Source organism: Leucoraja erinacea, chromosome 21, assembly GCF_028641065.1.
Source record: "Leucoraja erinacea ecotype New England chromosome 21, Leri_hhj_1, whole genome shotgun sequence".
Classification (NCBI taxonomy): domain Eukaryota; kingdom Metazoa; phylum Chordata; class Chondrichthyes; order Rajiformes; family Rajidae; genus Leucoraja; species Leucoraja erinaceus.
The window spans coordinates 1,720,535-1,745,011 of record NC_073397.1 but is presented as its reverse complement, the minus strand read 5'-3'; the positions used below and the strand labels follow the sequence as shown (position 1 = coordinate 1,745,011).

The 24,477-nt window shown below is 42.5% G+C and overlaps 1 protein-coding gene across 1 annotated transcript in view; it reads left to right on the top strand.

The window, feature by feature from the left end:
• The window catches only part of LOC129707171 (myosin heavy chain, cardiac muscle isoform-like), a 38,774-nt gene extending 18,023 nt beyond the window's left edge, over positions 1 to 20,751 (top strand). Inside the window, exons 13-25 of the mRNA XM_055651975.1 lie at positions 344 to 462; positions 2,749 to 2,945; positions 4,869 to 5,218; positions 7,109 to 7,233; positions 9,426 to 9,541; positions 10,786 to 10,978; positions 11,140 to 11,343; positions 11,452 to 11,577; positions 13,874 to 14,044; positions 15,351 to 15,455; positions 17,485 to 17,580; positions 17,664 to 17,792; positions 20,637 to 20,751. Coding sequence (XP_055507950.1) covers positions 344 to 462; positions 2,749 to 2,945; positions 4,869 to 5,218; positions 7,109 to 7,233; positions 9,426 to 9,541; positions 10,786 to 10,978; positions 11,140 to 11,343; positions 11,452 to 11,577; positions 13,874 to 14,044; positions 15,351 to 15,455; positions 17,485 to 17,580; positions 17,664 to 17,792; positions 20,637 to 20,648 — 1,943 coding nt within the window. The 3' untranslated portion in view covers positions 20,649 to 20,751. The remainder of the gene's footprint in view (positions 1 to 343; positions 463 to 2,748; positions 2,946 to 4,868; positions 5,219 to 7,108; positions 7,234 to 9,425; positions 9,542 to 10,785; positions 10,979 to 11,139; positions 11,344 to 11,451; positions 11,578 to 13,873; positions 14,045 to 15,350; positions 15,456 to 17,484; positions 17,581 to 17,663; positions 17,793 to 20,636) is intronic.
• The last annotated feature ends 3,726 nt before the right edge of the window (positions 20,752 to 24,477 follow it).

Sequence of the window (24,477 nt, the reverse complement as noted above, 5' to 3'; positions counted from 1 at the left end):
GGCTTATCCCTTATTCTTAAACTGTGGCCCCTGGTTCTGGATTCTCCCAACATCGGGAACATGTTTCCTACCAAAAGCTGAGGCTGCGGGGTGAGCAGAGCCCCCCTCCCCCACACCCCCTTGCATTGGGGAATGGGTTGCATTGTATACTTCGGAGTTTAGAAGGATGAGAGTGAATCTTATTGAAACATAGAAGATTATTAAGGGCTTGGACACACTAGAGGCAGGAAACATGTTCCCGATGTTGGGAGGTTACAGAACCTTTAGCCTAGAAAGCTAAAGCAGGGAAGTCTACCTGTTGATTTATGAATTTATGAGATTGTTTTTTGATTATCATCATCAGGAGAGTTCAGCAGACAAATGGAAGAAAAGGAAGCTTTGATTAACCAGCTGAGCCGGGGAAAAATATCATTCTCACAGGGAATTGAAGAGTTGAAAAGACAGCTGGAAGAGGAGAACAAAGTAAGTTATAAGTTCAATACCTTGAATAGAGTGTGATGGAGTCATCCTGCACAGAAACATTCCCTTCAGCCCAACTCAAGTTGGCATCATGTTTGGCATAGACATTGTGGGCCGCTGTTCTATGTTCATCCATGCCGACCAAGATGCCCCATTTAAACTAGCCCAGATATCTAAACATTTCATGTCATGGACTTGTGATATTATATTTCAATGTTGTTACAGTACCTGGCTCTACCACTCCCTCTGGCTGCTCATTTCATATACCCATCACCCACTCGGTGGAAAAGGTTGCTGCCAGGTTCCTATTCAATCTTTCACCCCTCACCTTCAACCTATGCCCTCTAGTTCTTGGCTCCCCTACACTGGGGAAAAAAGCTGCATTCACTCTATCTCTTCCCCTCATGATTTTACATACCTGTAGGACATCACCCCTCAGCCTCTTGCACTCTAGATAATATAGTCCTGGCCTGCCCAATCCCTTCCTCTACCTGTCACTCGAGTCCCGGCAACATCCTCATAAATCCTCTCTGCGCCGTTTCCAGCTTAGTAGTGCCTTTCCTACAGCGGAGAGACAAAAACTGAACCCAGTACTCCAGGTGCAGCCTTACAAAATGTATACAGTAATGAATGGTCCTGCACACAAATGTTGCATTTTGAGAAGTCAAACTAGGGCAGGACATTCACAGTGAATGGCAGGGCCCTGTGGAGTGTGTAGAGCCAAGGGATCTAGAAGTGCAGGTACATGGATCCCTTAAGGTGGCGTCACAGGTAGGTAAGTGTGCTCAAGAAGGCTTTTGGTACATCTGTCAGGGTGTGGAGTATAGAAGTTAGGTTGTTATGGTACAGTTATACAAGATGTTGGTGAAACAGCATTTGGAGTCTGAAGAAGGGTCTTGACCCGAAACGTCGCCTATTTCCTTCGCTCCATAGATGCTGCCTCACCCACTGAGTTTCTCCACCACTTTTGTCTACCTTTTGAATATTGTGTTCATTTCCGGTCACCCTGCTATAGAAAGGATATTGTTAAGCTGGAAAGAGTGCGGAGAAGATTCATGAGGATGTTGCCACGACTTGATGGTCTGAGCTAGAGGGACAGGTTAGGCAGGCTGGGACTTTATTCCTTGAAGTGCAGGAACCTGAGGGGTGATCTTTTAACCAGAGTCGGGGAATGAAGAACCAGAAGACAAGAGGGAAAATATTTAAATGGGAACCTGAGTGGTAAGTTTTCACTTATGGAATGAGCTGCCAGATAGGTAGTTGAGGCAGGTGCTATAATGACATTTACAAGACATTTGGACAGGTACATGGATAGGAATGGTTTAGAGGGATATGGGCCAAATGTGGGCAGGTAGGACTAGCATCGATGGGCATCTTGGTCGGCATGGTCAAGTTGGGCTGAGGGCCCTGTTTATGTGCTCTATGACTCCATGACTCTAACCCAAGAATAAGAATTTTTAAATTGAGTTTTTACCAGAACAGAACATATATAAATCATAAGTGTGGGTCTGAAGGGTGAATGGAAATTAAAACAAGTTAGTTTGAGGTGCCTTTAAGTTTCTAGCATGAGAGGCCAAGTGATGTGTGGGAACCAAGTAACGGTTAACTCACATTAGAGGGAAATGTGAAACTTGGCAGCAGTCGAGCTGAAGGGCCTGGTAGTTAGTCATTTCAAACTGTGTGTAAGTGAAAGGAAGGCGGTTAGAAACCTACTACATATCTGGTGCCAGACACAAAATGCTGGAGTAACTCAGTTATCTCTGGATATCCGGAGATGCTGCCTGTCCTGCTGAGTTACTCCAGCATTTTGTGTCTATCTTTGATGTAAACCAGCATCTGCAGTTCCTTTCTATAGATATCTGGTGCTCGCTCCTGATTGCAACTCACTACATATAGTACACAATGAGGAATTGGAGATAACCAATTATCAGCATCTGAGCCCCCTTCTGTTACCACCCAAACTTGCCCCACTCTAATTATTTGGGAATTATTAGAGCGTGATCAGCATCAGGAACTCTGGTTAGTTATTTCTCTCCCATCCATGGTGTAATAATTTATCGTGCTTCACTGCTGCTCAACACAGTGGGATCTCGTTGATCTTTGCAGCTCAGCATAATATTGAGCGATGGCTTTCGACCTGAGCCATCAAGAAAGCTGTTGGTAAATTATTTGCTCCATCACAAGGTAACAGTAGTGTTAGATAGCCATGAATTCATGGACAAAATGTGGTTGCTAACAGAACCCACAAGATTTCAATGAGTTTTGATTTTTTTTGTGCTTCCATTAAAGAGCAAGAATGCCCTGGCTCATGCCCTGCATGCCTCCCGCCATGATTGTGACCTTCTGAGAGAACAGTATGAAGAGGAGCAGGAGGGAAGGGCTGAACTGCAGCGAGCATTGTCCAAGGCTAATTCTGAGGTGGCGCAATGGAGAACTAAATATGAAACTGATGCGATCCAGAGAACAGAGGAGCTGGAGGAAGCAAAGTATGTGCAGACATCTTTAAAATTTAATCAGGAATTCATTGTTGCAATTGTACTCTCTGAGATTGTTATGTTATGGTAATATTTCTGATCTTCATGTCCGTGAAGGCAGGCACAGTGGCACACAGTTATGCTGCTGCCACACACCTCTAGCAGACCTGTACAATCCTAACCTTGGGTCTGTGCAGAGTTTATCTTTTCGAGTCTCTCTTCGACTATTGGGTGCTTTGGTTTTCCCTCAAATCCTGGTACTTAACTGGCTACTGTAAATTTATTATGGTATAGGGGAGTGTCAGGCAGGCTTGAATTGGTGGGAAATAAGTTGCGGAATGAGACTGATGTGAATGCTCTGAGAATTGGCATAGACTCGATGGATCAAATGCCCCCCTCTTGTAGCGACATATATTAAAATTCTAACTGTGAACACATATGAGCATTCAGACCGTTGTGCCAGGCCACCTCTTTCTTGATATTCTCCAGTTTGTCCCATCGCCCTGCTCTACCCTGCCTTACATTGTCCCAAGCTCCAACAACTTTCTACTCATTCTTTTCTGAACTGGCTTCAAATGAACAACCATAGCGCCTTAACACTGGTTCTTTGAGCAATTTTTTAAATTGGTGCCCCTCTGGTTACCAGTCCTTCTGCCCTTGGATTCTATTCCTTCCTAGGACGTTCCAACCCTCTATCAACTGTCTGTGGTCTTTTCTGCTGAAGGAGAAACTGCATTTTCTCTATTTTGTCTATTTTACCGAAGCCCTTCATCTTTGGTGTCACTCCTCTACACCCTTTCTCATAACAAAGAGGTTCACCTGATGGTATTCCACTAATCAGAGCTACACTGCTTGAGCTGAAAGCAAAGCCACAAACTCACCAGGCCCAGGGGAACATGTGTAGCAATGCCCTTGTTTAACCTTTACCAATGATAACTATCTTCATTGGGCATAGTTTAACTCCAATCAATGGGATGTTTCCCCTTTAGTAGGGAGTAGGTATGATAATGACGTTTGAGAGGCTTTTACATAGGCATATGGATATGCAGGGAATGGAGGGAATGACGTGCAGGCAGAGGAGATTAACTTGGCATCATGTTCGGCACAGACCTTCATTCTGTTGGCCTATTTTCCATCATTCTTTCCCAGTATGTAAGACTCATGTTAATTGTTACAAACTTGTCTTATTTTCTAGAAATTCTACGTAAAGTTTAAGAACTGGGAGGTTATGTTTTAGCTGTACAACACATTGGTTAGATCACACATGGATCATTGTGCCCCATTCTGGTCATCAACACTATAGAAAGGTTGTGCTAGTGCTTCAAAGGGTGAATGAAAAGGGAATCACCTAGAGGAAGATTTGCTGTAATTACAAGAAGAGATTGGAAATGCTGGGATTGTTCTGACTGGAGTTCATGTGGCTGAGGGGAGATCTTACAGATGCTTATCAAATTATGAGAGTCATAGCAAGGGCAGAGAGTATTTCGAATGGCAAGGGTTAAAACGAGGGAACAGGTGAGAGGTGGCGGATTTAAAGAAGATCTGAACATTTAGAAGACATTTAGATAGGTGGATAAGAAAGGTTGAGAGGGATATTGGTGAAACACGAACAGATAGGACTAATGTAAATGGGGCATCTTGATCGGCATGGGCATTGGGTCTCTGTGCTGTATGACTCTATAAAAGGCAAGTTCTTCATTCCAAGGGTGGGATGTGGAACAAGCTGCCGTAGGTGGTGGCAGAGGCAGGCACAAGCGTTCTGTTTAAAAAGCATTTGGACAGGTGCATGGATCAGAAGGGACTAGATATGGGCTAAATGCAGAAACATGGGGTTAGGGTGTATCGGCATCTCTGTCACCATGGGCAATGGGCTGAAAGGCCCGTGTCCATGGTGTTCTACTCCATGACTGTGATTAATCTGATTGCTGATTGCAGGAAGAAGTTGGCCATCCGTCTACAAGAAGCTGAGGAAGCGGTGGAAGCAATAAATGCAAAGTGCTCCTCACTGGATAAGACTAAGCATCGTTTGCAGACAGAAATGGAAGACTTAACGATTGATTTGGAGAGAGCAAACTCTGCTGCCATTGCTTTTGACAAGAAGCAACGCAACTTTGACAAAATGATTGCTGACTGGAAGCAGAAGTTTGAGGAGACACAGTCCGAGCTGGAGATATCACAAAAGGAGTCACGTAGTCTGAGTACAGAGCTCTTTAAACTCAAAAATGCCTACGAGGAGTCCCTAGATCATCTGGAGACCCTCAAACGAGAGAATAAGAATCTTCAAGGTATAATAAAGCTACAGGTCTACATCTGGGATACAGCTTCTGTATCTTAGGCAAACTACAACATATATCAGCAAGTCCGTGGCATTGTGGGTGAGGTAGTGTAGATGCTGCTTGGAACTATCGGGATGAGCTTATGTGTGCAGTAGGAATTGTCTGTTTAATGAAGATTGAGGAAGTTATTATGGGGAAATTATATACGCTTGAAAATGAAAACATGTAATGTTCCAAAGAGGGAAAATTGACACGTTTCCTATTGTAAATTTAATATAAACTTACTCTTGTTAAATGGCTGGTACAGTAATTAATGAAATATTTTGTTGATTATTTAAAGCTAGTTCTTCAATTTATACAAATGAACATTGTCTCATAGATCTCAGAATCGTACTGTCCAGTAATGGGGCTTCTTGAACAATTTTACCGTGTTGAATGTAATGCCTACCTAGGCTTATCCCGTTTGCCTGTGTAGGCCCATATCCATCTACACCTTTCCTATACAACTACCTGCCTTTTAAACATAGTCTGCTTCGAACACATATTCAGTCAAGTTGTTCTAAATAACAACCATCGTCTGTGTGAAAACTTAACTGTCAGATCTCCATTAACTTTCTTTCTTCCCACTTTAAACTTTCTGCTTCAGTGTTCTAGATTCCCTGTCCTTCAAAAATCTATCTTACCGATGCTGCTCATCATTTTATAAACTGCTATAAAGTCGCCCCTTGGCCTCCTGTGCTCCTTTATGAAGAGACTCAATCTTTCTTTGCCCTTCATTCTTAAACAAACTGGTGAATATCTGTTGCATTCTTTCTATTGCAACCGCATCCTTCCATGGGTGTGGCAACCAACATTGTACACAATACTCAAATGTTTAGATTTAAACAACTTACAACATGACATCCCAAATCTTATCCTCAATACCTTGTGCTATGTAGACAAACATACCAAACATAGAGAGTTTTAAAAGAGTGACCAAAACCTCCTGTGACCTCATGGAAACCTTGGGTGGCGGGCAAGGTCACTAGAGGTTGCTGTTTAGGTCTCCTAAGTGGGACAGGCCCTTTACAAAGACCTCCTAGGACCTTGTGTCGACCATGCTGCGAGTACGAGTTGAGGGCAAACTGGCCAGAACTCGCGGATTAGGTTGCCGCAGTGGGACAGCCCCTTAACTACGTACAACTCCACCAATGATCATGGTGCAGCAGCTCCATAGATGCTGCTGCACCCGCTGAGTTTCTCCAACATTTTTGTGTACCTTCCACCAATGTTCATGTTGTTTGCAGACTTACTAATCAGACTACCTACATTCTCATACAGGTAACTTATATGCAAGACAAACATAGGTCCCAGCAGCATCTATCTCTGCAGTACACCACTTGTTACAGACTCCCTATCAGATAACACCCATCCACATCTATCCTCTGCTTCCTATCACCAAGCCAATTCTGGATGCAGTTTGCTGACAAGCCTCAGAGCCCTGCATTTTAAACTAATTTAAGCTCTGTGGAAGTGACTACTACAGAAGCATGCACAATAGCAATCTAACACTCATTTGGCCCATATCCTTCCAAACCAGTCCTATCCAATGTACCTGTCTAACTGTTTTTTAAACATTTGATAGCCCCTGCCTCAATCACCTCCTCTGGAAGCTTGTTCCGTACACCCACCACCCTTTATGTGAAAAGGTACCCCTCAGATTCCTATTAAATGTGTTCCCCTTCACCTTAAACCTATGTCCTCTGGTGCTTGATTCACCTACACTGAGCAAGAGACTCTGCATCTACCCGATCTATTCCTGTCATGATATACACCGATCTATCCCTCTCATGTGGGAGAGGTGTTGCTTGATTGGAGCTCAAACAGTTGAATAACAGATTGTATTTCTTGTGACAATAGATGAGATCTCGGACTTGACTGACCAGATCAGTGAAGGCAGCAAGTGCATACACGAGTTGGAGAAGTTGAAGAAGAACCTAGAACAGGAGAAGAGCGAGGTCCAGGGAGCACTGGCCGAGGCTGAGGTAGGTACACGTCCAAGCTCGAAATGAGGAAAATGGCAATGAGAGAACAGCTTGAGTCACTCATGCTCCTAGTCATGTCAATATTGGGAGTCATAGTCAGTCTTGCAGCATTCAAAATTTGCCTTGGCTATCCAACTTGCTTATCCAGCCATTCGCACTTGCCTGCTCCTAGACAATATCCCTCAAAACCTTTCCTATCTGTCTTTGAACCATTGTAATTCTACCTGCCTTTACCACTTCTTCTGGTCACGTGTTCCATATAGGCATTACCCTCTGTGTCAAGTTATTTTGAAAAACCTGCCCATTTGCACCACAGATCTGGTGGCAGAGGATGATGGTGATCCGCCCGCTGTCCCACATTCTTCATTTATTCATTTTTCAGGATGTCGGTCATCATGTATTAATCATTCTTTGTTGCCTTTGACAAGCTTCCTTTGAGAACTGCTACAGTAACTCTTATGAGCAGACTTCAAGTACTGTTGGGTCGGAGGTTGCAGGAGTTAGATCTGGTAACAATGAAGGAATGGAGAAATGTTTCTAGTTTTGGGGCTGAGGAGAGGAGGCATCAGATAGAGGCATCCTATTTAGTTCTCTAATGCTTGCTGGCTGCAGAGGTTGGGAGCTACCAACTTGGCTTGACAGCTACCATCAGAGCAAGTTGTAAGTGGTGCACAGGGAAACCAATGTGCAGTATTGGTGCAGGGAGTGCAGGGTTACAGATGGGATGGCTGCACTATTCGGGCAGGCTGCACTGTTCTGAATGTTATTGAACATTTTGAATACTGCACTCAGCAGGTTGAGTGTATTTCACCAAGTTCCTGACTTCTAAATGATGGAAAGCCTTTGGAGTATCACTTCCCATTCCGTCTTGACCTGGTATTTATGTGTCTGGTACTCTGGCTTGTGGTCAATGCTAACCCCAAGGATGTTGGTTACAAAAGGGATTTGGTGATGGTAATGACATTAAATAACACGGATAGATGCTTTTTGAAGATTGTCATTGCTTGCCTCTATCAACCTATGCTGCATTATGTCAAGCTTGTGCTTCATCAAACAAGAGGACATGATTTCAGAATTAAGGGACAGAAGTTTAGGGGTAACATGAGGGGGAACTTCTTTACTCAGAGAGTGGTAGCGGTGTGGAATGAGCTTCCAGTGGAAGTGGAGGCTGCAGGTTCGTTGGTATCATTTAAAAATAAATTGGATAGGCATATGGATGAGAAGGGAATGGAGGGTTATGGTATGAGTGCAGGCAGGTGGGACTAAGGGAAAAAAGTTGTTCGGCACGGACTTGTAGGGTCGAGATGGCCTGTTTCCGTGCTGTAATTGTTATATATGGTTATAATTTGCTCATGAGCTGCATATTAAACATAGTGCAGTCATCAGCTAATAAGTGTGTGGTTTGCAAGTTCTTCCTGTGGCTGTGAGACTTTTCACCAGATGTTCCAGTTTCCTCTCACACCCCTTCGATATGCTTAAGAAGGAACTGCAGATGCTGGAAAATCGAAGGTACACAAAAATGCTGGAGAAACTCAGCGGGTGCAGCAGCATCTATGGAGCGAAGGAAATAGGCAACGTTTCGGCCCGAAACGTTGCCTACTTCCTTCGCTCCATAGATGCTGCTGCACCCGCTGAGTTTCTCCAGCATTTTTGTGTACCTTCAATATGCTGATAGGTTATATGGTCACTATCAATTCTTCTTAAGTGACAAAAGAGTTAACGGGCATATGAGAGTTGTAGTTGCTGGCTATAAAGAGATTGGACCTGCGTGGATATGCCCATTGGAACCAGCATGGAACCAATGGGCTGAGTGGTCACCCTCTGTGCCATTAATATTTGACCTGACAGGTATTTAAGAATGTAAACAGATGGGGAAGATGCTTCCACTTGTAGGCATTCGCAACCAGGAAGCTTAAGCTCAAACTAACAACATCAATAGGAATTTGGGAGGAATTTCTTTCCACAGAGTAGGAACAATGCAGAACCTGTGCCCATGGGACGGATGGCAAATTGAAATGCATTCAAATGTTAAAACCTATAAAACATTGAAGAATATTTGAATGTGGAAGTAGCAGCCTGCAGCAACGTGTGGGGAGTCTGGCAAGGTACAGGAGTGAGACGTGCCAGGGCAGCGAGAACAGATGGGCTCACAGTGGGTCAGCAACCAACACATGCTTTTCATTTGTTCCAAGGGTGCCCTTGAACATGAGGAAAGCAAAACTATGAGGATCCAACTGGAACTGTCACAAACCAAAGCAGAACTAGAGCGGAAACTGGCAGAAAAGGATGAAGAGATTGAATGTTTAAGGTGAGCGGGATGTTTTTGGCCCATTCTGTGGAATGTGAACCTAACCCGTCACACACGTGACCAGACGTCATCGCGGCAAGTAGCACATTCAAAAACGATTGTAAGAGATGAATCTTATTCATTGCTATTTACAGAACTATAATGCATGTCTGCTAAAGATATCAACGTTCTAGTAGCTTTTTAAAATTCACGGAGTTTGCAAGATGCTGCCGTGTGATGTCACACATGTGACCAGTCATATTTTACCTCTGACCCTAAACAAACATTGTCAGCATAACATACAAAAAATTCACTTGACTGAAAAAAATGAATCGTATATATAGTGCAAAACAATATACTTGTAATGCTTTCAGAATTACAAGAGATGCTTTCCACAATGTTTCATCTGTTAGGTCACACACGTGACTAAGAACGGGCCTTTTGTAGATGTATGAGTTCTATTGCTTGGTGTGTTTAAACAAATTGGTTAAGATGCTAAAACCTTAGGCCACATGGGGAGTATTGTGTGTAGTTCAGGTCATCCCATTACAGGCTTTAGAGAGGGTGCCAAAGAGATTTACCACAATGCCGCTGGATTGGGGGGTATTAGTTATAAGTAGTTTGCACAGAGAATGGTGGGTGCCTGGAGCATGTTTCCAAGAGTGGTGGTGGAAGAAGACATTATGGCATTTAAGCGGCTTTCAGATAAACATATGAAAATACACAGAATAGTGGGATATGGAGCATATGCGGGCATCATATTCAGCACAGATATGGTGGACTGAAGGGCCTTCTCCTGCATTGTATGGTTTTGTATTATGTATTATGTGCAGGGACAGGCAATTTTGACCAGGTTGAGAGGGAAACAAAACTACGTGATGGGAAAAACTGGAAGAACCAGGTTGGTGCAGAGAGAAAACAAATGCACAGGGAGTGTACCTGGGTGTTCTATGTGTGTAGTAGACTATCCAGGTGGAATAGGATATGTTGCACTTCTATTTAATGTTTAGCCTCACACTGACAATGGACAAGACCAAGGGCTGACAAGTCGATGTGGGAATGGCAAGATGAACTAAAATGGCCTGTAAGGACAAGATGGTTATTGTGGGCAGAGCAATTGATAATCTGTCTCCAGCATACTGTAGACCCCAAGATCAGGGGATTCCTGTATGTTCATACACACAGCTTTTGTTTCCTTTTAAAAAAAAAGTAGTGCTATCATTGATTTACCATCCACGTCTATTGTCTTTTGATGGTCATTTCAGACGTAACCACCAGCGAGCCCTGGAATCCATGCAGTCAGCTCTGGATTCTGAGGCCAAGGCAAGAAATGAGGCGCTGAGGTTGAAGAAGAAGATGGAAGGAGATCTGAATGAGCTGGAAATCCAGCTGAGCCATGCCAACAGGCAGGCAGCCGAATCCCTGAAGATGCTGCGAATTGTCCAAGCTCAGATCAAGGTAAGTTGAACACATGGTGGGAAATGATCAGGAAACAAACACATGTAAACCTACAGAGGAATTCTAACTCTACCATTTAGTTTCATTCAGATTGTGTTATTTAAGATGCCTGACCCAGAACTCCAGGTCAGTGACGGTTATATAAATGTGTCTTCATGTAGGATATCCAACTGGAACTGGATGAAACAAGTCGACAGAACGATGATTACAAAGAGCAACTGGCAGTTGCTGAACGCCACAGTAATCTGTTGCTGGCAGAGGTTGGGGAACTACGGGCGGCTCTGGAACAGTCCGAGAGAAGTCGGAAACTAGCAGAGCATGAACTACTGGAGGCAACAGAGAGAGTGAACCTGCTGCACTCACAGGTGAAGAGTGGACTTGTGCATCTGACTGTGGACACGCATTTAATAATGAGCTTGGAAGGCTGCTGGTGATTAGAGAAAGTAACAATCTCTTCCTTTGCCTGTGTTTAGAACACTGGTCTGATAAACCAGAGGAAGAAGCTGGAAACTGACATTACCTATCTGAGTACTGAGGTAGAAGAAGCAGTACAAGAGTGTCGGAATGCAGAAGAGAAAGCTAAGAAGGCAATAACCGATGTAAGTATTATAACCATATAACAATTACAGCACGGAAACAGGCCATCTCCACCCTTCTAGTCTGTGCCGAACACATAATCTCCCCTAGTCCCATCTACCTGCGCTCAGACCATAACCCTCCATACCTTTCCCGTCCATATAACTATCCAATTTATTTTTAAATGATAAAAACGAACCTGCCTCCACCACCTTCACTGGAAGCTCATTCCACACAGCTACCACTCTCTGAGTAAAGACGTTCCCCCTCATGTTACCCCTAAACTTCTGTCCCTTAATTCTCAAGTCATGTCCCCTTGTTTGAATCTTCCCTACTCTCAGTGGGAAAAGCTTTTCCACGTCAACTCTGTCTATCCCTCTCATCATTTTAAAGACCTCTATCAAGTTCCCCCCTTAACCTTCTGCGCACCAAAGGCGTATTGAGGCCTCGATAGCGCAGGTTGTTTGATGAGTGATCGGATCACTGAGACATACAAAAATATCAATGGATTAAGAAGTGATTTCCTTAAACTGAAGAGTCTAAAGAAGGCTATGGTTCCATAATTCCCAGTGAGAGGAAGAATTATTTTACTCTATAGATTATTAAATTCTCTGTACCAAAGGACTCTGGATGCTGAGTCATCGAGTATATTCAAAGCTGAGATGCAAAGATTTTAGAATCAAAGCCTATTAGAAGATATGGGAATCTAGTTGAATCTAGCCAGCCATAATATGATGGACAGCTGTACAGACAGATAGGTAGATGGTCAGCCAAAAGATGAATGATGGTGGAGCAGACGTTCTCTTGTACATGAATTCATACACCATTTACTAAAACAAAAGGCCAGAGGTCCTTGAGGTATAAGGAGTGGGAAATATAAAATAAAATATTGGGTGCATGATGCATTCCAGTAAAAACTGGCTGAATATAACAAACTTAACAGGGAAACAATGAGATTTATGAGAAGCTAATTGTAGTAAACACAAGGATTCCAACAATCTTTTATAAGCATGGAATAGTATGCAAGTTAGGGATGGGTGGATCAATGTAGTATTACGTTAGCAATGGATGCACAGAGAAGGGAGGCAGAGCTCAAGTACTACATATATGCTTTGTATTTATCTTTACCAAAAAAGATGCTGCTGTACAAATCTCAGTAGATGTAGGTAGTACAGATAAGGATGGGATGAAAATTAGATAAGGTAGCAATTGTGAAAGACTGGCTATGTTTATAGTAACATAGTCAAGTCACAATATCCAAATGGGATATATCCTAGATTTCCCAGGGAGGTGGCTAGAGGTGCAGAAAGGCTTTGTGATCTTGGGATCCATTGTTTGTAGTTGGTCCAGTTGGGGTTGTGGTCATGGAGAAGCCAGGGTTTGATGGCAGAGACTTGGAGTTCAGTGGAAGCAGGTGCTGTACTTTCAACATCCTTCCATCGCTTTGCTGATAATTGAGACTGATTAGTTAAGAGTGAAACTAAATGTATTTTGTTGTAATGTTTATTAATAGGACACACCTGGGCAACTTTCCAACTTGTTAGGTAGATGCCAGTGTAATAATGCTACTGGAAACACAGACTATGGCTAATTCTGCAGATAGAGCTACAACATTTTAATGGCATTTGGTCAGAATAGGAAAGAGTAGAGAGATATCGACCTAATGCAGGAAAATTAGGTTAGTGAAGATGCACAATGCCTTAGCCACCATGACACTGATAGCATAGGCATAAAGGTCCAGTTTCTGTGCTTTTTGATTCCATGATTCAGATCTTCAGTAATGCAACTATTTGCAGTAGCAGGGGAATGGGACCAATGAGATCCATGGCCACCTTCCGAGACCCAACAATTGTAGAGAACCACAATTCGAAGGGCAAAAAGTGCGCCTTGAATTTTGAGAAATGCAGTCACAGAACAGAGACAAGGAGTGAAGCCAGCTGCAGATTTACAGAAGGCTGCGAAGGTTCCACTGCCAAGTTAACTTGAATTTGGATTCCACAAACTGTATTACAATATCTACATCAAAGATTATATTTATATAATGTGTACACATTAACAGCCATACAAGTGTAGGTAGAACCTCCAAGCCGTTAACCTACCTGTGGTTTCAGGTTCAGATAGTGGTTCTCCACTCAGCTGATTATTGTATCTCAAGTGATGGGTGGGTTATATAGACCTTCATGATCCACAGGTTCATGATAATCAATCATTATGAATTTCAATCAACCAGTGCCAGAACTTCAAATTTGTAAATGTTCCATTTGCAGCTTTAATAGTACATTAGTGACTGGATTTAAGTTTGTGGTTAATGGTTTGCAGGCTGCAATGATGGCAGAGGAACTGAAGAAGGAACAGGACACCAGTGCACACCTGGAAAGGATGAAAAAGAACATGGAACAGACAACAAAAGATTTACAGCTACGTCTGAATGAAGCTGAACAGATTGCACTTAAAGGAGGCAAGAAACAAATACTGAAGCTCGAGACCAGAGTAAGTAACACAGGAGGGGTGGAGAGCTTTCCACCCAATGTATGTGCTTCTGTGGCTCTGGTTTGCCAGGTGCAGGAACTGGCTACAGTTCACCTGGTCTTTGTGAAATGAGGCCTTGAGACCAATCAGAATCAGAGCATCAGGTAACACTAAGAGCAGGAAAGTTAACTGGGCAGAATCCTGACACCAGAGCATAGCCGACTCCCAGTCACAAGGAGTCCACATGAAGTCAGAGGACAGGAGTTTTCTGTGGCAGTGTTGGCAGTGGGGGTAGTTGGGAATTTCCACCTCATCCCTTTCACAGAAAGCATATAAAGTTCCATGCTCTGCACTGTCAAATATTAATTTTGGCTTAAGAATCATAATGTCATTTGACAAACCATAGTGAGCTCTGAAATCCAGGTTAATGCAGCTTCTGTGCTGGTGACTGGTAGATAACTGGGCCCAGTGATTACCTGGCATCCACTCTACCAGTCACCTGCCGTGGAATCTAACATTGATTTTTTTTTAATTGTAAACATTGTCGCAAAGACATCAGCTCAAGGGCCAGTACACCTGTGAGCTTTGTTTGGCAGCCTGTGAAAATTCTATGTTGATATCTCTCTTGGATTCACTCAGCCCAACAAGGTTGATCCATGTGTGTTTTACGTAAATATACAGGTGTAACATGTTCTTGTTGTGTCGAATGGATATTCATGCTTGTTACACGTGTAAACTTTCAATATTTCAGTCAGGCCAAAGGCAACCTTGGTGGAAGGAGGTCTTGTATAATTATTAAGGTGCTTTGATTCACAATAAGATGGCCCCCGTCAGTTCACAGTCAGACTCAGTTTAATCTATACAATTTATTTCTGCATGTCACAATCCACTTTGAATGAAACATGGCCCCATCTGAATGTCGTGAGCTCCAAGCCATTTGTAAGTGCTTCCATGGCATTGCTATTCCAAAAGCCTTTAACCTGTGGCCTAGTCCCTTTATTTATTTAATTTAAAAAGATAGCATTAGGATCCAGGGTAGATTATCTGGCTGTTTGAAACTGCCCTGTCCTTCTCCAAGATCAGGATAGATTTTATACCTCAGTACTGTTTGTCCACTATCCCAGTTTCTCTCGGTTTTCTTGGTGTCCAGACATCCTGGTGTCCTGATGGGGGTTAAAAATTTAACCCCCATCCTTCATTTCTTTGCCTTTTATATTAGTTAACTAAAGATGTTAAAAGAAACATTTTAAAATCAATTTTCTAGAAAGATGATTAAAACTGCTGATGTCAGCGTGACCAAACCCTGACTCATTTTCTCGTTTACCAGGCGAGGGAACTGGAGTCTGAGCTGGAGTCCGAACAGAGGAAAAATTCAGAGTCATTGAAAGGCCTGCGGAAGTACGAGCGGAGGATCAAAGAACTGTCCTACCAGGTACAGTAGCAGGAGAAATGGTGCTGAACCATGAGAATCTCCAAACTGTTGCAGTGTTTCTGTACAAGGAACCTAAATCAGTTATCTTTTCCCAACATCCCTCAGAATATCAGGTCTACTAATCTCAAATAAAAAATATTGCCAAAGATCTCACATCAAACTTCCTTACAGCATTCTGACAAGATGCGTTTAGTTTATCACTCCGAGCTGCAGACTCCCACACCAATGGAAACTTCCATCTAATCCATCACTGAATTTTGTGGAATCTTTTGGAATAAAGTTTCAAAAACTCAGTTCAGGGACATGCATGCGAGTAGTTCTCCAATAATCTATTATTCGCTGTGCACATTGGCTAACTGTTGCAAAGACTGCCTGGTATCTTGAGGGAAATTAAAAATTTGAAAACTTCCACAACTGCCTAAATTCTGATTTTATCTAATTATTCCCAAGTAAATTAAGGTTAAATTCAGGTTGTGTTTGGTAAACCAAAATGAAAATTCTTCCAAGTTTAAGAAATCGGAATCGACAGAAGATGGCGGTCTGTGGAAAATACATCAACGGTAGGTTTGAAATGCTAATGTACTCCTGCAGTGTCTGGCCAAATGCTTCACACCGTGATTCACTTTAGCTACTGCATTCCTAAACTGATAGTCCCTCCCCATTTGTCTGTTCCAATCACTAGTCTACCCTACTGGCAACTATTGTTTCTCTGGCCCCCAATTCTCTGAAAACAGAAAATACTGGGAATCCTCTGCAGATCAGGCAGCATCTGGAGAGGCGAAAAAAAAAAACAGAATCAACAGAAATACAACTATAAAAAGGACCAGCCCGCAGAACCCTCAGGCCTGCTCTGGCATTCCCTATATGATCACTTATTATACATATTTCAGGTTGATGATCTCCATCAGAGATCTGGACACAGAGTTGCCAATCCAAAACCTTAACTTGCTCTCCTCAATAGTTGACCGACTTGCTGACTACTTCAACATTTTTTCATTTGAAATTCTGTGGTATCTGCATGTTTTTTTTTCTTCACCTCAAACATCGACAGCTATATATAACCATATAACAATTACAGCACGGAAACAGGCCATCTCGGCCCTACAAGTCCGTGCCGAACAATTATTTTCCCTTTAGTCCCACCTGCCTGCACTCATACCATAACCCTCCATTCCCTTCTCATCCATATGCCTATCCAATTTATTTTTAAATGATACCAAAGAACCTGCCTCCACCACTTCCACTGGAAGCTCATTCCACACCGCCACCACTCTCTGAGTAAAGAAGTTCCCACTCATGTTACCCTTAAACTTCTGTCCCTTAATTCTGAAGTCATGTCCTCTTGTTTGAATCTTCCCTATTCTCAAAGGGAAAAGCTTGTCCACATCAACTCTGTCTATCCCTCTCATCATTTTAAAGACCTCTATCAAGTCCCCCCCTTAACCTTCTGCGCTCCAGAGAATAAATACCTAACTTATTCAACCTTTCTCTGTAACTTAATTGTTGAAACCCAGGCAGCATTCTAGTAAATCTCCTCTGTACTCTCTCTATTTTGTTGACATCCTTCCTATAATTGGGCGACCAAAATTGTACACCATACTCCAGATTTGGTCTCACCAATGCCTTGTACAATTTTAACATTACATCCCAGCTTCTATACTCAATGCTCTGATTTATATAGGCTAGCATACCAAAAAGCTTTCTTTACCACCCTATATATATGAGATTCCACCTTCAAGGAACTATGCACAGTTATTCCCAGATCCCCCTGTTCAACTGCATTCTTCAATTCCCTACCGTTTACCATGTACGTCCTATTTTGATTTGTCCTCCCAAGGTGTAGCTCTATTTAGAAAATCATAAAATGTCCATCTCTGCAGATTATTTCAGTTTTACACCAGTCTTGTAGAATGCTATTTGACTGACCTCAGAACAATGAGGATCACAGTTCACATCAGTAGATGCAAAGTGTTATACATTCATCCAAGGAAGGGAGATGTGGTTATAACCTGCCAACTGTTTTGCTCAGGGTGAGGAGGACAGGAAGAACATTGTTTGTATGCAAGACCTCATTGATAAACTGCAGCTGAAGGTCAAGAGCTACAAGCGCCAGGCAGAGGATGCGGTGAGTTGGCTGCACTTTGCATCTTTAATCACGTTCCTGCACATTTCTGCCTCCAAATAACCAGCCTGCGTGTTTCATTACAGGAGGGAAACTCCAGCACAAACATCTCCAAGTTCAGGACCCTGCAGCGTGAACTGGATGATGCCGAGGAGCGGGCTGAGATTGCAGAATCCCAGGTCAACAAGCTGAGAGTAAAAACCAGGGACATCAAGGTATGAACGACAGCAGGCAGCCCCATCCTGGCTGGGTGGCCCAATCAATACACCAAGTGTGCGCAAGATCCAACGTATCTGGATCATTTAGTGTATTTGAATTCACCATGAATATAGAGTATCATGGAGACTGAACATAGGACAGCACTGGAACAGACCCTTGGGCCCAGTGTCTGTGCCAAACATAATACCGTTAAACTATTCCCTCTGCCTGCACGTGATCCACGTCCCTACATATTCACGTCTTACACTAGAAAGCTCTTAAACAGCACTGTCGTTTCTGCCTCCACCACCTCCTCTGGCAGAACACTTCAGGCCCCCACCACCCTCTGGTGTAAAATAAATTGCCCCGACATCTCCTTTAAACCTCTCTCTCTCTCTCTCTCACACTTAAAGCTATGGTCTCTAGTATTTGACATTTCCACCTGGGAAATAGATCCTGACTGTCTACTCTATCTACGCTTCTCATAAATTTATAAACTTCTATCAGGTCTCCCCTTAGTATTTGATGCTCCAGAGAAAACAATCCAAGTTTGTCCAAACTCTTGTAGTCAATACAATTTATTCCTGGCAGTATTCTACACCCTCGCCAAAGCCTCCACATCCTTCTTGTAACGGAACGACCAGAACTACACAGCATATTCCAAATGCAGCCTAACCAAAGAGCAATCAAGCTGCAACATTTCCTGACTCTTGCACTCAGTGGCCTGACCCATGAAGGCAAGCACAACATACACCTTGTACATGGAATTTAATCCTGTTAAATGTGATATGATGCACTCTGGGAGGATTAATGAGGATGCATCGTTCACAGCGAATGGCAAACGCAAGGCCATAGAGAACAGTGACCTTGATGTACAAATCTAAGCATTGTTGAAGGTGGCAGCACAGATGGGATACTGATACACTCATGTTGCAAAATCTAACAGCAGTGATTATGTTTCAGAACAACTAAATTCTATGTGGGGTGGTGACCCCCACTACAGTAACTTCTCATTAATACTTAAACAATGCCTCCTTTGTCTCCCTCACAGTCTAAGAGAGTTCAATGCAATGTTCAGGAACAGTGCCCTTCTCTAAGCATTTTGCACACATACAACTCAATATTGAATTCAGCATTTTCAGATAGTCTTTCTTGTTCCACAACCGGTCAATTTGGATGTACCATCATATCCTGTAGCAAGATGGATTTAACAGTGGCTGAATGGGAGATGACAGAGAGTAATGGTGGATGGTTGTTTGTCAGGTTGGAGGCCAGTGACGAGTGGGGTGCCTCAGGGATCTGTGTTGGGTCCACTGTTGTTTGTCATGTACATCAATGATCTGGATGATGGTGTGGTAAATTGGATTAGTAAGTATGCAGATGATACTAAGATAGGTGGGGTTGCGGGTAATGAAGTAGAGTTTCAAAGTCTACAGAGAGATTTATGCCAGTTTGAAGAGTGGGCTGAAAGATGGCAGATTGAGTTTAATGCTGATAAGTGTGAGGTGCTACATCTTGGCAGGCCAAATCAAAATAGGACGTACATGGTAAATGGTAGGGAATTGAAGAATGCAGGTGAACAGAGGGATCTGGGAATAACTGTGCACAGTTCCCTGAAAGTGGAATCTCATGTAAATAGGGTGGTAAAGAAAGTTTTTGGTGTGCTGGCCTTTATAAATCAGAGCATTGAGTATAGAAGTTGGGATGTAATGTTAAAATTGTACAAGGGATTGGTGAGGCCAATTCTGGAGTATGGTGTACAATTTTGGTCGCCTAATTATAGGAAGAATGTCAACAAAATAGAGAGAGTACAGAGGAGTTTACTAGAATGTTGCCTGGGTTTCAACAACTAAGTTACAGAGAAAGGTTGAATAAGTTAGGTCTTTATTCTCTGGAGCGCAGAAGGTTAAGGGAGGACTTGATAGAGGTCTTTAAAATGATGAGAGGGATAGACAGAGTTGACGTGGATAAGCTTTTCCCACTGAGAGTAGGGAAGATTCAAACAAGGGGACATGACTTGAGAATTAAGGGACAGAGGTTTAGGGGTAACATGAGGGGGAACTTCTTTACTCAGAGAGTGGTGGCTGTGTGGAATGAGCTTCCAGTGAAGGTGGTGGAGGCAGGTTCGTTTTTATCATTTAAAAATAAATTGGATAGTTATATGGACGAGAAAGGAATGGAGGGTTATGGTCTGAGCGCAGGTATATGGGACTAGGGGAGATACGTGTTCGGCACGGAATAGAAGGGTCGAGATGGCCTGTTTCTGTGCTGTAAATTGTTATATGGTTATTAGCTCAGCTGTTTCCTCTCCAGATACAGACTGGCCTGCTGGGCATTTCCAGCATTCTTTTGTTTTAGATTCCAGTAACTTGTGCTCTACATTAAGCTTAACTAGCTTCTCCTATTTTGTATATTTCTACTAATGCGACTTGAATCAGTCATGAATGTGTTGGACTATCCAATCTCAAAAATGCTTCCCACACACTTCTTTTGAACCTTTATTCTATTCTAGTTAATACCATCACAGTTTACAAATCTGCCCCCACATCAGTTTTCTGAACATTCTTTCAAAAGTCCCGAATTGTTCAAGACTATAGACATTAATCGACAATCTACATCAATCCCATTTACAAACCTCTATTTTTCTAAAGTCCTGCTTTATAAATTCCAAAGGCCAAGAAAGTGGGTGGTGATTGAGATTATAACTGAAGTCACTCGGAAGTAGGATGAACCACCACCACTTGCACCAAGAGCCAGTGATGGCCATGCCCTTCCCATTTGCAGTTCAGCAGGGAGGCCACTGGTACTTCTGTGTTCTAATGTGTTCTCTCTCTCTCTTCATCCACCCTCCCCCAATGTAGCATGAAGAGTGAAAGACCTCGAGGATCATCCGACTCTGCAACCTCTGTTCTTTTGTTTCTATGTAGAGTTAGTACTCCAAATCCTGTGTGAATAAAGCAAATTGTGACAACTTCATCTTGGGGCTAATTCTTTCCAATGGAACCATTCCACCTCCATAATGTTCAGGACAAAGACCCATCATTTATGTATTCGCCGCTGTACTCCACGATTTGAAATTTGTAATAGAAAAAATTCACATGTGGTTAACGGGCACATTGCCAGATTTTATTAAAGGTCATTTTTATACATTTTGGTTTCCCCATGTAGAAATTACAGCTGTGTTTATACATAGTCCCCCCATTTCAGTGCACCATAATGTTTGGGACACAGCAATGTCATGTAAATGAAAGTAGCTATGTTTAGTATTTTGTTGCATATCCTTTACATGCAATGACTGCTTGAAGTCTGAGATTCACGGACATCACCAGTTTGCTGGGTGTCTTCTCTGGTGATGCTCTGCCAGGCCTGTACTGCAGTCAACTTAGCTTATGCTTGTTTTGGGGCTAGTCCCCTTCAGTTTTCTCTTCAGCATATAAAAGGCATGCTCCATTGGGTTCAGATCATAGGTGATTGACTTGGCCACTCATGAAATTAACCTTTACTAGCTTTGAAAAAACTCCTTTGTTGCTTTAGCAGTATGTTTGGGATCATTGTCTTGCTGTAGAATGAACCGCCGACCAATGAGTTTTGAGGCATTAGTTTGAACTTGAGCAGATAGGATGTGTCTGCACACTTCAGAATTCATGCCACTACCATCAGCAGTTGTATCTTCAATGAAGATAAGAGAGCCAGTACCTTCAGCAGCCACACATGCCCCGGCCATAACACCCCCACCACCGTGTTTCACAAGAGTGGGTATGCTTTGGATCTTGGGCAGTTCCTTCTATCCTCCATACTTTGCTCTTGCCATCGCTCTGTGATACAAGTTAATCTTAGTCTCATCTGTCCACAAGTTCTTTTTCCGAACTGTGGTTTGCTCGTTTATGTATTTCTTGGCAAACAGTAACCCGGCCATCCTATTTTTGCGACTAAAACAGTGGTTTGCATCTTGCAGTGTAGCCTCTGTATTTGTCATGAATTCTTCTGCGGACAGTGGGGGTTCTTTATTATGGATAATTCTTTATTATAGATTATTTTCTTTATTAGTTTCTTTATTATAGAGAATTCTTCTGTCATCAGCTGTGGAGGTCTTCCTTGGCCTGCCAGTGCCTTTGCGATTAGTAAGCTCACCAGTGCTCTCTTTCTTCTTAATGATGTTCCAAACAGTTGATTTAGGTCACACTAGGGTTTGGCTGATGTCTCTTATTCTTATTTCTCATTCTGGCTTCTTTGACTTTCATTGGCACAACTTTGGTCCTCATTTTGATAAACAGCAATAAACGTTTCCATAAGTTATGGAAAGACTGGAGGAAAGACTAGGTGCTGAGAGCTCTCTTATACCTGCATTAAGGAGGCAATTAAATACACCTGAGCAATTACAAACACGTGTGAAGCCATGTGTCCCAAACATTATGGTGCCCTGAAATGGGAGGACTATGTATAAACACAGCTGTAATTTCTACATGGTGAACCCAAAATGCATTAAAATACCATTTATTACAATCTGATAATGGGCACTTTAACAACATATGATTTTTTTTTCTACTACAATTCTCAAATTTTAGAGAATAGAGGCAAATAAATAAATGATGGGTCAGTCCAAAACATTATGGAGGGTGCTGTATGAACTGTTCTCTGTTCATGCCCGCTGAATGGCATAGAGAGGAAGCATTTTAGTGGCAGAGGATCCGTCAATGGGAAAAGAAGCAACGAAAAATACCCAAATCACCTCACTGTAACATTAACCACACTGAGGCAATCATTGATCGTACACACAGGACAATGCATTCTCTGCCAATGACTTACCTGTATTTTTATAGAACCCATATCAACTAATAGATCTATAGCATAATAAAACTAAGCTCAAATAAGTGCAGTGTGATAAAGAAGGGATATAACTGAAGGCAAAATGACTCATCTTAACTCGGTTTGTATTTCTTCAGATGGTAGACACAAAATGCTGTAGCAACTCATATAGCGGGTGAGGCAGCATTTCTGGAGAGACATGTTAGGTCGAGACCATCCTCAGTTTGTATTTCTTCAGGTTCAGTTAAAGGTGAGGAACGGATAAGTTTATGTCATAGGAGCAGAATCAGGTCATTCGGCCCATTGAGTCTACTCGACCATTTAATCATGGGTGATCTATCTTTCCCTCAACCCTATTCTCTTGCCTTCTTCCCATAACCCGTTGACACCCGTACGAATCAAGATTCTGTCAATCTTTGCCTTAAAAATACCCAGTGATTTGGATTCCGCAGCCATCCGTGGCAATGAATTCCAGAGATTCACCACCCTCTACGACTTTAAAAAAAAAATGCAGATCTGCTTTATAAAGGTACGTCCTTTTATTCTGAGGCTATGCCCTCTGGTTCTAGACTCTCCCACTTGTGGAATCATCCTCTCCATATCCACTCTATCCAGGCCTTTCACTATTTGTCATATTTGAAAGAGATACTCCCCTCATCCTTCTAACACCAGCGAGTGCAGACCCAGTGCCGTCAAACACTCATCATATGTTAAGCCACTCATCCCTGGGATTATTCTCATAAACCTCCTCTGGGACCCACTCAAATGCCAGCCATCCTTCCTCGGCATACGGGGACCCAAAACAGCTCACAATACAACAACAATGCGGTCTGACTATTGCCTTAAAGGCTCAGCATTACATCCTCTTTTTTTATATTCTAGTACTCGTGAAATAAATGCTAACATTGCATTTGTCTTCCTTCCCCCTTTACTAACCGATTCAACTTGCCAATTAAAATTTAATAGGGAATTCCAGCCACCACACCTGCAGCTTCCGAATCCTCTTCCCCATTTAGAAAATAGTCAATGCCCCCCCTTGCAAGGTGAAATCTAAAATTCACTCATTCATCCAAGAAAAAACAAACTCCTGGCACCACCAAACAATCACCTTTGGCGCATCTAACTTTATTCTTCCAACTATTTCCATTAACTATCCCCAGATTCTATCAATCCCACTCCCCTTACCTCGATGGCTAGAGGAAATTTACAGCAGTCAATATAAACTGACCAGCACACACCTCTTTGGGGGTGGTTGAAGAATGTGTGACTCCACACAGACAGCTCAGGGGGTCAGGATGTTGGACCAGTAACAGGAGCTGCGAGGCTCACTTTATCCACAATATCTTGCACACTACGTGCCCTGAGATGGCACAGATTATATCCAGTGAACTTGGTGTTTTTCAAACAGCACTCCTTTATGAAACATTTAATAGGATGCAAGTGGACATGAAAGGTCGCAGGTTTCTTTCCAATTATTTATAGAAGATTATACAAACTCCATTCCAATAATAGTCAATAACAGCACGACCCATTCCCTTTTCATTATTAAAATTGACATAAAAAGTAAATGATGTACTTTCAAATACGATATTATCTCCCCAAATATTCTTGGCTCATTCTCCACACCTGATATTGGTCCAGTTGACAGGGGCTCAGTGACATAGAGAATCGATCCGTCTTACTTATGGATTCCACTTTAAAGAGAACTTGACACACTTCTTTTAATCTATGAGAAATATACGATCAATTGAACATTCACAATTGTTGAAATCACGAGTCGTGCAAGTGATTAAAAGGCAGCAGAGACATTTGGCAAGTGCGCGTCAACGTGTTGGCCATGGCTAGATTAGTAAGAGACATTTATAAGGAACACAAATTATCCTTTAGATCCAAGCA